Source organism: Prunus mume, linkage group LG8 (assembly GCF_029339155.1).
Source record: "Prunus mume cultivar Tortuosa linkage group LG8, ASM2933915v1, whole genome shotgun sequence".
NCBI lineage: Eukaryota > Viridiplantae > Streptophyta > Magnoliopsida > Rosales > Rosaceae > Prunus > Prunus mume.
In genome coordinates this window covers 22,089,406-22,103,574 of record NC_142705.1, presented here as the reverse complement: position 1 = coordinate 22,103,574, position 14,169 = coordinate 22,089,406, and the positions used below count along the sequence as shown (strand labels likewise).

At 40.1% G+C, this 14,169-nt stretch overlaps 1 protein-coding gene across 1 annotated transcript; it reads left to right on the top strand.

The window, feature by feature from the left end:
• The first annotated feature begins 317 nt into the window (after positions 1 to 317).
• Positions 318 to 1,575, top strand: LOC103339082 (Peroxidase superfamily protein). Its single transcript, XM_008242357.2, has 2 exons — positions 318 to 606; positions 708 to 1,575. The coding sequence occupies exons 1-2, from the start codon at positions 406 to 408 to the stop codon at positions 1,461 to 1,463; spliced, it is 957 nt and encodes a 318-aa protein (XP_008240579.2). The 5' UTR covers positions 318 to 405; the 3' UTR covers positions 1,464 to 1,575.
• The last annotated feature ends 12,594 nt before the right edge of the window (positions 1,576 to 14,169 follow it).

Here is a 14,169-nt window from a genome sequence, read left to right as displayed (position 1 = left end):
TATCGAGTAGTAATGCATAAATATAAAGTATTTTGTCATTTCATATCAGCCTTGTCATCCGTTTTTGTCCTTGCGCGGAAAAAAAAATGTTCATTACTTTTGCATATTGAACGTAGGAGCAGAAATTCAACGCGCAAATTTTAGCATACGCATGTGCATCCAAAATATTCTTCAAAATCCTTGTTCTCTTACTTTATTTGTGCATAATCATATGCCTGCCTTTGACTTTTCTCGCACTCCAGCCATTTTTTTCACGTACTCCGGCTAATGCTCTCCATCATCTCTCCCTCTATAAATACTTTCCTGAACTCCTTATCCATTTCCATAAACACAAACCTCTTCTTTTCATCAACTCATCTATCCATTATTATTCAGAGCATATATATATATAATTGAGAAGTTGAGATGAAGATCATTGAGACTTCATTTCTAGCCTTCTTCTTTCTTCTTCCTCTTGTACTGGCTGACCTGCGGGTTGGTTTCTACAATGCTACCTGCCCACAAGCTGAATCAATTATACGACAAGTCGTGCAAAAACGGTTTGCAACTGATTCATCCATAACTGGCGGTTTGCTTCGCATGCATTTTCATGACTGCTTTGTCAGAGTACGCTACATTAATCTTATACATGGTTAAGTTGATATATACAATATGTGTGTCTGTGTATAATTCATGAGTTAATTTAATGAACTTTATATGTATTGCAGGGATGTGATGCCTCCATACTTATAGATTCGAAACCGAAGAAGCCATCTGAAAAATCGGCAGGACCAAACTTGACTGTGCGAGGATTTGAGCTTATTGACGAGGCCAAGAAAAGCCTAGAGGCAGCATGCCCTTCAACTGTATCCTGTGCAGATATCATAACCCTCGCAACCCGAGATTCAGTTGTTCTTGCGGGAGGGCCAAGCTACGCTGCTCCCACCGGAAGGCGTGATGGCCTTGTTTCAAATCCCGACGAAGTTAACTTGCCCGGTCCATCGTTCTCCGTGTCTCAGGCGTTGCAGGCTTTCACAGCCAAAGGGTTGACCCTAAATGACATGGTCACTCTTTTGGGTGCACACACGGTTGGTTTAGTGCACTGTAATTTTTTCGAAGATAGGCTGTCAAACTTTCAAGGCACAGGGTCTCCTGATCCTTCTATGGATCCAGCCTTGGTTGCCAAGCTGAGCAAACTTTGTGCAGCTGGCAATAACCCAACTACATTTCTGGACCAAAATACATCTTCTACTTTTGATAACCAGTACTACAATCAGCTTCTTTTGAAGAGAGGTATCTTGCAGATCGACCAGGAGCTTGCTTCAGATAGATCTACGACTGGTATTGTTTCTAGATTTGCATCAAATGGTGTGAGATTCAGTCAGAGCTTTGCAACTGCTATATTAAAGATGGGGAGTCTCCAGGTTCTTGTTGGAAATGCAGGAGAAATTAGGAAAAATTGTAGAGTTTTTAATCCCGAGTAAAACAACTAATCGTTTAGAGTCTTCTAATAAATTTGGATATTAATTATTGTGATGATAATTTTTATGTAATAAAGCCTTACTTATCAAGTCGTTGAGTATGTAGTTTGTTAAATTGCTGAAACATACTAAAGGTGGCAATCAAATATGAGGTGTTAGGAATGGATAAGCAAATCTCTAATTCTAAATATGAAATCAGAGCATGGAGACTAGAACTAGTGGCAACCATGTATTAATTAATTTGTGGACAAAACGTATTACTATCCAATGATAATAAAAAAAGATTCCGTTGTTCTCTCTCTCTCTCTCTCTCTCTCTCTCTCTCAGGACAGTTTTGAGGGTCCCATACGATTTTGATATATATATATATATTTTATAAAGATCCAAACCATCTATTTTTTCACATCTTCTGTTGAAGAATACACGAGTCCCACATCGGAAACTTAACAAAATAGAAAGTCCCATATAATAAATGGTTCCACTCTTAATAACATCGAGGCCTTTTATACAAAAACCCCACACCTGCTAAACAAGTGATTAAATTAGAGACAATATCGATGTTGCTAGCGGTAGGCCAAAGGTCCATCCCTCTGAAATCTTAACATCTTCATTTAGAGATCATCCTTGCAAAAAAAAATCATGTAAATTGAAAATCATTAAGGCATCAAATTGACACCAATAAAATCAATGAATACAATACTTTAAGAAAGTACTTAAATTTAAATAATTTAATTAAGTGGTTAAATGATATCGAATATCTGCAAAATACGGTTTGGATCTCAAATAAGCTTATTTGAAGAATCCCTTAATGAAAGCTCTATATAAAGTTAAAGTAATATTATTGAAGACCAAGGTTTTGAAAGGCGAAGATATGAATTATTTTGATAAAAAAACAAGGGTTGTTCTCATATCAGCCCAAAATTATATCCTACACATATACCCACCTACTTTTAAATATTTACTTAAAACCCAAATTTAAAATAGCCTGTCATGCAAGATAGATTTGAACCCAAATAAAAAGAATCCCTAAATTACATATCCAAAAAATAATGTACCTATAAAAATAATAAATATAAATATAAATATAAATATCGGTATTTTCTTTATAGAAAATATAGGTACATTATTTACAAAGAAAAAGTCAGTTACTTTCATAATTGAAATTTTGTGTACATTTTTCATAAATTAAAATTAAGTATATAATAATTTATAGAAAATATAGATATATTATTTATAAAATAAAATATAGGCACTATTTCCAATATAAAAAGGGTATTTTTTTTTGGGGGGTCTTAAAATAGGTGCATGTTGTAATTGAAATGAACGACCAAATTCCACTTTGAACTTTCGAATCGCAAAATCGTGACCAAAATGTAAATGACCAAAACTTGTAACCTATAATGGTTTGTTTTACTATAAACCCCACTCTAGGTGACATTTGAGTATCCGTTTACGATCCGTCAAATACGATACGATCCGGGAAAGTCTAGATTAACATACTTGAAAATAACTACTATCAAACGGTTCAAACATAGTGAAAAATCAAGAGGCGAAATCCGTTCCGGGTTCAAACGATATCCGAATTAAGATCCGCGAAATCCTATGCGCTCGTGAGGACTAGGAGATCATTCTAGACTGACTGTGGTCCCCATCTTACTTCCCACGCGCCGCCACACGCGCTGGCAGCGCGTGGTGCCTAAAGCGATAACGCTTCACCGGAAAATCTCAACATCTCGGCTCAAGACTCCTATCCTAGGTAAAACACCCTATTTGGAGCCACTTTTGTTCTTGGACCAACCCCAAAAAGTGGCCGGAAATGGCCGGAACAGTTACTCGAAAACCGGCTGAAACCTAACTCGTAAATCGAGCTATTTACGCTAGAAATTTCTGAAATCCTACCCAACCAGCAGCTAGAGCATGAAAAATAGCTAGAAAACCATACCTCACTCGTCCGATTTGGTGGCCGGACGACGGAGAACGAACGCTTGGAAGTTCTGTCAAAAACTGTCCAGCGCCGCCTGTTTCGTGGCTGTTTCCGGCGACTATGGCGGCGGATCATGGGGACGAAGGGCTGGGGTTGGAATAGGGAAGTTTCGTGGTTCATTTGGCACTGGTATTGCCTGAATCGGGGGTCGGAGCTGAGAGGAATCAGCTCAGAAAGTCGGCTCCTCCTCCCCGAAACCCAGAAAAATCTGGGTTTATAAAACTGAACTTCGAAATATTTACGGTTATGCCACTGAACTTCTTTTGATCGTAACTCCTTCGTTACAACTCCGATTTGAGTCCACTACAAGTCTACGAACTCGTTTCGTCGCGCTCTACGCAACGGTACAACTAAAATCCCCAAATTCCTTCCCGATCAAAAAGTCAACTTTTAAACTAATAAAATATTCTAGGGGTATTTTAGTATTTTTCTCAAATAAATTAATAGTTAAATATTAATTTTAGGTTTGGGTTGTTACATGAAACTTCTGCACATATTTCATAAATTAAAAATAGATACATTCTTAGAGAAAAATAGGTCCTTTTTTTTTTGTTTTTTGTTTTTGAGAAATGGAATTCATTCATATAATCAAAGTAGCGTACATAGAACGACATGAAACAGTGACCTTGTTAAAACTTTCTTGAGTGAAGGAAAGAGTACCACACATATCATTGACTAACAACAGAGTCAAATCACGCAGGACCAATGCTAGAGCAAGATAAAATAAAACAAGAACTGACACATAGACCTCCGACGAGAACACTAAAACACAATCCAACTGTCAAAAGAGTCCTGCTATGAAATCATAGTCCCTTGCACAGCCATAAGACATTGAGAGCATCCGATAGAGAACACAATACGCCAAGAAGAAAGAAAACATCCACTAAGCACACCATCTCCAATAGCAATTGGCGATGAAAGAAGAGAAATTTGCAAGGAACAACACAAAGAAGAGACTAACCCCGCAAATAGGCTAGGAAAGAAAATAAAATAAAAAAGTCCCCAAGCACGTTGTATTATCTCAACATTGACAAAGAAACCTCCTATGAAAACATAGTCCTTGAGACAGGGGAAGAATCAAATATCAGCTAAGGGGATAACGAAGAAAACACCATGCAACAATAACAAAACTGGTCTAGCCACTTAACCTGAACACGAGGATCAAGCACAAGAGCATTCGTTGAATGCCAAGCCCACGAATGCTCCAAGAACACGTTAAGGACAACACCCAGGAGACTCAACTTGACTAGTCTCTATAGGTTTCTCAAGAGGGACACCAACATGACTTGGATTTGCAGTCAACATCGTAGAGTCACCAGCCAAACCAATAAAGATGGGTAAAAGGATGGTACCCAACAACCCTAGTTGTCAAAAACCTAGCCCAATACCGTGAAAAGGGGGACCAAAGCTATTGACCCTAGGTGAAGAGCCACCCACACCAAATCTCTAGACAATGACTGTTTTCTCATGAAGGTAAGGCTTGAGATTGTAGATTGGACAACGGAGGGAGGGGTGAGGAAAGCCACCTCCACCGTGATCGCAGACCCCAAAGAAGCAGCTTGCACCATCGTCGCCGTTGACTAGGAGACTGTCGGCACAATAGCAATAGTAGACCTACCGAAACCACAATACCATGAACAAAAGTTATACCTTGCAAATGCACGAATCGATATGATAGTATAACAAGCAAATACGAGAGTCATTCCCACAAAGATTTGTAAAGTTTATCAATTAATTCCAAATATGAATACCTTAAGAAACATAGAAAATAAAATGAAATATTTAAACTTCTAAAATAGCCGAAAATAAGATTACTCAATTTTAATCGAAGTGTTGAAAATCAAGAAAATAAAATAACAAAGGGTAAAAATTGGTTTTGAAAATCAATGGATGAAAGCTAGGATTCCGAGTTCACCATAACAATCCTATTCTATGTATTAGTTGATTTTGAGAATAAAGTTTCAATTCAATTCCAAGGATTCGTTCTTTCTTTATTATGATGATTAGTTTGGCCATGGTGTCACCAAGTATCCTCAATTAAACCCCAACTAATGAACCTCGTAACCAAATTTAATCTAGAATCCATTAAGTTTATGAAGAACAATCAAGAACTAAGAAGTGTCCATCTCATTTATTCATAGTGCATATAAGATTAGGGATGAACTCATCACCCAACCTTATCTTAGATAATAAAAAATACCTATAACGGCCAATTACAAGTATCAAGATCACAATTATAATAATGGATGAAACAAGGAATATAAATTGATTAAAAATAAAGTATTAACTCAATAACATAGAATCATCATGTTAGGGTACATCAGATCCCTAGTAAAGAATTTAGTTATCCATAGCCATCTTAGAAATAGACAATATACTTATGATCATATAATACAAATTTTGAATTAAGATAGAAAAACCCTTAGATGAATCCACTTTAGTTGAACTCATCCTCTGGCAAATCTTGAAGGCTATGAATGGCTAAGAAAGTGAGTATGTGAATTTAGTGATTTGAGTGATTTGAGATATTGAACAATACGCTAGGGTTCTCTCTTTTCAAAGCTGGTCCAAAAAATGTATTTATACGCTAGCTTCAGGGTTTTGGAGAAAAGATAGGAATTAAATCCATCTAGAATAGGGAATTTGTTCTCCTAATGTGATTAGGATTTGACTTTTGATGCACTTCCTTTGACCTGACCAAACGCCACCAATCCCAACAAAAATATCTAACTTATAATTGAATTAACACAATATTTTGGTGCCTCCTAACTGCCCAAGGATGTCCAAAAGCTTGCTTCCCAAGAATGGTAACTTGTGATGCTAAGTTGTCAAAACTCGCACATAATTCCAGCATTGACCCACTGATACTAAAACTGATGTAACTTTCTCTAGAAAACTCAAAATCACAAACCGTAAACTTCTCCAGAAACTAGACTTCCAGAGCGTTCCAAGCATATCAGGTTATCTGGTTCTTCCTGAGCACGTACAGTTAAATCCATAAAGTTGGCCCATCTACATGCTGTTTCTAGAGTTCCAAGTTGCTAATTCCAAATTTATGCCTTCCTTGCTCTTTTTCACCGTATTTTTCTCTTTTTAGCTCCAACTCAACTTTATGGACGACTTCCTATAAAACTCACACTAAACACATCAAAACAACCAATTTCACATAAGAAACTAATGCAAATCATAGGAATAGTGAATAGAAAATAAGCACAAATATGGAGTTATCACCAAGCAACTGCTAGAAACACTGACGCACCGAGGAGAAAGTGAACGACGAAACCAACAACCAGGATCTGAGAGAGACAACAACGAGGCCAGCACCCCAGAGATGAAGAGAGGAGTGACGGCAACGACTCAATGTGGAAGATGATAGCTCTATCAATGGCTAGAGAAAGCAAGTTGGTTGAGAAATTTACTGTTAGATACCTCCTTGTGTGCGAGATCGATACCAGCTGTTCTTATCCACTATAATAGTGGATTATGTATGGTTTGATGAGAATTTAGTTGATCCTTTGATGAAAGGACTAGCACAAGAAAAGGTTTGGAAAACGTCAAAAGGAATGAGACTAAAACCCCTAGAAGGTTAAGTCACTTGTGATGGTAACCCAACCTATAGATTGGAAATCCCAAGAAATAGGTTCAATGGGTAATAACAAGTCATTTAGTGATATGAGTGGAGTCATGCTATTGTTCCATATCCATCCTTAGAAGCATGAAATCCTGAAGCGATTTAAGGTTGAGTTGTTTATAACTCTTAATGAGATCTATACTCTATATTGAGTGGGATATCTAGCTACAGGAATATCTCTGATAGTCTCACCTATGTGAATGTGAAAGTGAGGCCGCTTTCTATGAAAATTTTGGGGGAAATTTTCTAGAGCATTCACTATACTGGGATACAAGCACATGGCTGTAAAGTGCTGGCTTTTGAACTTCACCTTAGTAGGGCTATGTGTGTGGTGTTGTCAGAGATAGAGTTCAAAACTATATGTTACTCTTGTATATTATGAAGCTCCATCACTATGTAAAGGTTCAAGTTGAAAAACACCTCTACTTATGCATAGTCTTATGATATGTTGCTTAATGAATTTATTTCTAAAATAAACAAGTGGGGGATTGTTGAAATTGGTATGTTTATTTTTTATTTAAAAAAAAATATATTCAATAATTCAATAATTGCATTAAATTGTCTTTATTAATAGGAGTTATTTTCTATTAATATGGGCTGAATCTTTTTTCAACTGATGCATTGATGTCCTTAAAGCCCACAACGTCTCTTTGTTATAAATCTTGTATATATATCTGATACATCTAGGAGAGAAAAGACACAGGCCATAGCTGCTGCCCTCCTCCTCTTCATATCTTTTTCTTATTTTCTAAACTAAGGTTTCTGCGCAACATAGAAAGGTGTTTGTATTCGGGTCCTTCCTCAGTGCAAGGAAGAACCTAGATAAAGGAAATTATGGGGCTGTTTTATCCTGGGGACTTAGTGGCATTTTCTGAATTGCTTGCACAAATTGGGCAGAGTTGCGAAACGTCTTAAAGAGAGCAACTTTGTATGCGACTCATCCCAAGAATCGTTCACAGCTTCACAACGAATTTTCCGGGTCATATTATTCTTGTAATTTTCTTTGCTTCAACAAGAAACAACAGCAACTCAACGTGGAAGAAAAGTGACTTGACGTTGTCAAGTCGAAGAGGGCGACGACGACTGAATGTGGATGAAAATGAGCTTTGTTAGGCCGAGGAGGGGATTGATTAATACCTACATCAATTACAACTATATTTTATGGAAACAAATGTACATAATCTTTCCAAATTTAACGTAAATTGTAATTAGGGTACTTTTGGAATATGAAAAGTACAATAACTCAGATTTTGAGCTTAATTAGGTAACATGCTAAGTTGGATCTAGTCATGGGTTTTTAACTATAAAAATTAGATTTTATTTATTGAAATAATGGGGTTTGGGTTTCGGGTTTTGGGTTTTGGGTTCTAATTGCATGTTCAGGGTTAGGTTTGGGGGTTCGGGTTTTGGGTTTTGGGTTTAACTCTGGGTTTGGCTTGCATGTCTAGGTTTGACTTTGGGTGTTTTGGTTTCTGATTACATGTCTAAGGTTATAGTTAGGGCATTTTAATTGGATTTTGATTGCATGTTTAGGGTTACGGCTTGCTGGTTTGGGAGTTTGCGTTCTGATTCTTTCATTTGTTGCTTTCAAGAATGGAGTGAATCATAAGACACATGGATGTAATTAGATCATGATTTCTGTTGATGCCTAAAATTGGTTCAACAGAAGATGACCTCTTCGAGATCGAGGTCGGGCAATGCTTCCAAACGAGGTTGGTGTGACCAACCAAGTCGTCCTCCAGAACCTGCGAAACAAGATAGCCTTAGTGGGTGACACCGGTGTGGTGTCGGCCAAGGACCTCCGATGCTTAAGTCAGTCGAGTGTTTGAGAATAAAATTGCACAATAGATTCTAGTGCTTAGAATTGCATACCTTTTACGAAGGATGACCTTAGCCTTTTATATCATCCCAGACGACCTAATCCTTCTCGGAGTGGGACTTTAGAGCAAACCAGCTCTCCTTGAATTAGGACTCCGAACATCCTAATCCTCCTCGGACTAGGACTCCATTTAGATTGGCGTCTTGGTGATCCCAAAACATCCCAACTTCCTTGGGATTGTGAGTCATTTGAGTGAACACAACGTAAATCAAACTCATATGCACCGAGGCTGAGCTCAAATGAGCCCACGTGTCCACACGGGTCAGGGTGGAAAAGTGTAGGGTGACCAGTGCTCGAGCCTAGCCCGACCACTAACACCTTGGTCTAGCCCAGCTCGATCACTAACACCGTGGTTTGGCCTATCTCGGCCTAGAGGTATTTTACCTCACAAACAGAAGTCCCCTAAGTCCCCAGACAAGAGAGTTTTGTGTGGGGAGTTGTACTTTAATAATTTGGCCGAGCTAGCAATATTAAGTTATAAAATAATTTTTTAATATTTCCCGTGTCACCGGTCGGCACCAGAGTCCCCAAGTTTCCACAAAAACGAGCTTGGCAAAAGGACTTGGTTACTGGTGGGGAGAATAAGAATTTAGCACAAAAGAGAATAATAAAACCTGATGCTTGCCTCATCTTGCGTTAACTATCAGGCTGCCTACGTACAATTATCTGAGTTCGAATTGTACAGACGATATTTGATTTCAGATTTGTGTGTCTTTGAGAATAACAAAAATGATGGTTGAAAATATCTCATGGTGAGGACGCCACGTGGCAAGTTTGCATTGGTGGGGGGCTAAAAAATTTAGCTTTCCAAGATAGCCCCATTTTGAAATAAAAATAACCCCAAAAGTCGGGTCGATCAAAACGACAACAGAAAGAGTGAGAAGGTATTAGCCCCCAACCTAATTGTTATTTGGAGAAGAAAGGAATGGGAGAGGTCAGAAATCTGATACCAGCAACACCAACACATCAAGGGGGTAAGATCTCATCACCACCCTATTTTTAATTTCTGCTACCACCATTTCTTAAATGAACATATCAGCCCCCATTTCTGAACTGAACATATTAGCTCCCATTTTTTATTTTGTGAAGAGAAATCCATACTTTCCTACTTATCTTTTTATCTAGACCCACGCGTGTCTTCTTACTGTTGTCCTGTTGCTTCTTGGCGGAGGCCATATATGAATTGATGTTTAACAATGTTTGGGACCTCATGTCGGCTCTTTGTAGGAAATATATAATATGCCATATATATATGTTTGTGTCTATATGAGCTGTGTCGGTGAGTGCTTATATATATATATATATATATATAAGAAAAGAATCTGGGGGGCGTATCAGCTTCCATATGGGACCTCTGTTTGTAGGAAATAGGTGTGCTTTTGTATATATATGATAAAATATATAGGCATAATAAATGAACCCCTATACGCCTTGTCTCCAAAAACTAGGTGAAAAAATACAATTGCTAAATAGGCATAATAAATGTTGTTGAATTGTTTGTCCCGTCGTCAGTTTTGTCATGTTGGTGTGTCCATATCATTTTCGTCATGACTGAAGGATATGTTTATTGGTGCAGGTAGACACAAGCAAGGGGTAGGAGAGCTCATGATCAAGACCTACCGACGGGGTCTGAACCTGAAAGAAAAGAACCTTGCCATCTGAGTTGGGTAAGTCCCCATTCTAGAACACGACCTAGTGTGTGCCACGTAGATGTCTGAGTCGGGTAGTTCACGATTTGGGGCGGAGGTTTGGGTAAGAGATTGGGATCCGAGAGACGAGAGTGAAGGGGGTGATGAGGATGAAGAGGCTGAGCTAGCAGGAGGAGATGGCGGTCTTGTTGATGATGAGGTAGATATGGAAGACGAGGTGGTAGCAGAGAGAATAGGTCACTATAGCATTGATAAGGTAAGAAATGAGATGACCGAAGGTGAGCTTGAGCATTTGAGGTTGGAGTATGGGATCTCAGACACCATAGAGTTGAGGTTGCCCAGGAAGGATGAGAAGGCAAGTCAGCCCCCAGATGGCTCTATCTTGATACATCCAGGGTTCTTTAAGTGTGGGTTTAGGTTGCCCCTGCACCCGTATGTCCATAAACTCCTTAGAACCTTAGGGTTGGCTCCCATGCAAATCAACCCGAATGTCTATATAACCTGGTTGAGCATGTATGTGTTATGGAAGCAACTAGGGCTTGGTGAGCCTTCCTTTGCTCAGTTTGCAAACCAATATTGTCTGAAGAAGCATTCAGGTAGCACAGGGTGGTGGTATGTTTGTGCTTTCATGAATATAGGAGGTGCCTTGATAACAAATAACCCTTCAAAGAAAGCTTGGAAAAACAAGTATTTCTTTGCCTCAAGGAATTGGGAGTTTAGAGAGGGTGATGTGGGCTCTGGTGCTCTGGTTCAAACTCGCTTTCGTCGAGCAGGTGGGTACTTACATGTCATGTAGGTTAGCATGTTTTTATTCAGTGCACCTTTGTATGATTGGTTGACGGTCTAATACACAGTGCATACGTGGTTTTGCAGATAGGTAGGCCAGACCTTCAATTCAGGGTCGGAAGTTGGAGCAAATCGTGAGAGTCCGAGTTGAGAGTAGCAGCATCGAGAGGTCGGGCAAGAGGTTGACCACTCCTTCCATACTTGCAGAGGTCGAGCTAGCATCCCCCAAGAACCAAGGTAAGGTTCTTCGTATATACTCTCTTATTGTAATTTAATTTGATAATCTAAACCTGGTGCATGTTGTAGGAAGTATGTCACCAGAGAAGAAAACACGGAACCCGGGTTCTAGGCTCACTGAGTCCTTGAGGAGAGCTTTTGAGGGATAGAGAAAAGCAGAGCAAAGAAAGGGCGGTGGTGGAGGTAGGGTTTGCCAACTAGCCATTCCAGTGGACGGTGATCCTGGTCCCCTTCGCATCATCCCTCATAGCACACCTTCTTCGCAAGCAACCATTGTGCTCGATGGAGATGGTTCCATAGAGAGAGACAGAGAGGTGGACATGACGGCTGTGGAACCTGATCCCAAGAAGCGAAGGGTGGATGGTGGTGACATACATCTGCACCTTCAGGCCTCGAGGATCCACTCGGCATTCACCTCATTCTTTAGGACATGTCAGCTTGGCATTCGTGATTCCAAGCTTGAAGGATTCGAAGGGAAGTCCCCTAATGGGAAGATAGATATGGCCTTGCAAGCCACGCTAGAGGTAATGCTTGTTCTGATATGGCCCTTCTTGAATTCATGCTTACCCCTTCACCACTTTTTATTTTCCTTATACATTTGTAATGTTAGGCTACTTGGCTCCAATATCATGCCCAGCTCGAGGTACGCGGCCTTCTCCAAAAACAAAGTGATGAGATCAAGGAACTAGGGAAGAAAAATGAAGATAGTGACCTTCTAACCACCAAGCTAAAGTCAGTGGTTGACCTCGAGAAGAAGAAAGTCAATGATGCTAAGTCCGAGTTGAAGAGCATGGCTGAGAAGCATGCTAAAGATCTTGGTGTCATCCAAGAGCAAGTGGCCAAGCTTACTAGTGAGGTGGCAGAGCTAAGATCAACCAAGGATAAGGCGATCATAGAATTGCAGTCTTCTGATGAGTTTGAGGGGCTCAAATCAACTTGCTTAGATGAGGGCTTTCAGTCTTGCATGAAAGCCATGAGGAGGTGCTATCCTACCCTGGACTGGACCATCTTGGAGGGTGCCCTTGCTCGAGGTGAGCTCGACCTTAGTGATGCTGTGGATGACGGCGCCCCTTCCTTGGACACGGGGGGTCCAATGGTGGGTGAGGTGGAGATGGGCACCTCTGAGGTTGATGCACACGATGAGACCATGATGGGAGGTGCTCATGGGGATGATGCTTCTCTGACCTGATCGGGCTAGATTGGCCTTTTTGTATACCCCACGTGGTTGGTCCGGGAGTTAGTACTCTTTTTTTTTTCTTAGTTATATATGTTTTGAGACATTTGTGTTGTTTATTTTGCTGTCACTCTGTGATCATGGTGATTGTTCGATGTATTTTGTTGGACCTTGATCTTCATTGTATTATCTATGTATGCCTCCACGTATTTTGTTGGACCTTGACCTTTCGTCCATATGAGCTCGGCAAATCTTTAGAGCTTGATTCCATCCTGACTTGAATGCGGCCCTTTGAGTTACTTTGTTAAGGCTTGGAGAGACAATACGTTGGAAAAGAAATCCCAATTTTATTCACTAGTAAAAAATTGAAAACAAAACAAGAGCGAGCTCGTATGCTGGCTGATTAAGTCGAAGAACTAAAGACTACCTCGTGAGCTATCATAGCAAGATAGTCCCACACTGAATGAAAAGAAACAAAACGAAAAATCTGAATCTCAAACTGATGATCTAACTTTGAGAGCATGTAGACGAGGAGGAAGTCATTGGTAATACTTCCTTAAATGCTCAGCGTTCCAAGGATGGGGCAGATTTGTTCCCTTGAGATCCCTTAGTCGATAGGTGCCCGGGCATACAACTTCAATGACACGGTGAGGCCCTTACCAGGTCGGTCCCAAGCTTCCATCCGAAGGTTTGCGAGTAGCAAGCCTGACCTTGCGGAGTACCAGGTCACCAACTTGGAAAGCTCGGTGTTTGACACGGGAGTTATAGTAGCGAACTACACGTTGTTGGTATGAGGCATTGCACAACTGAGCATGGTCCCGTCGTTCTTCTACTAAATCCAGGTTAAGATTTATCTGGTTATCATTTGCTTCAGCTTGAAACACTTCCACCCTGTGCGTAGCCATTCCAATCTCGACAGGCACTACAGCTTCGGCTCCAAAAGCAAGGGCATACGGGGTGTCTCCTGTGGATGTTCGATGTGAAGTTCTGTATGCCCAAAGGACTTGAGGTAATAGTTCAGCCCATGCTCCTTTGGCCTTGTCCAACCTTGCTTTCAAGTTCTTTTGTATCAATTTATTGATTGCTTCGACTTGGCCATTAGCTTGAGGATGAGCAGGAGATGCGAAGAAATGCTTGATGTTGAGCTCGGCACACAACTCACGAAGCTTGGCATTATCAAATTGCTTACCATTATCGGTAACTATGGAGTATGGGATACCAAATCGACATATGATGTTCTTCCAAAGGAACACGGTGCAGTTCTTCTCGGTTATTGTAGCTAGGGGTTCAGCCTCAGCCCACTTGGTGAAATAGTCCACTGCAACAATGGCAAACTTGGTCTGACCTTTTCCCTTTGGCATATGGCCAA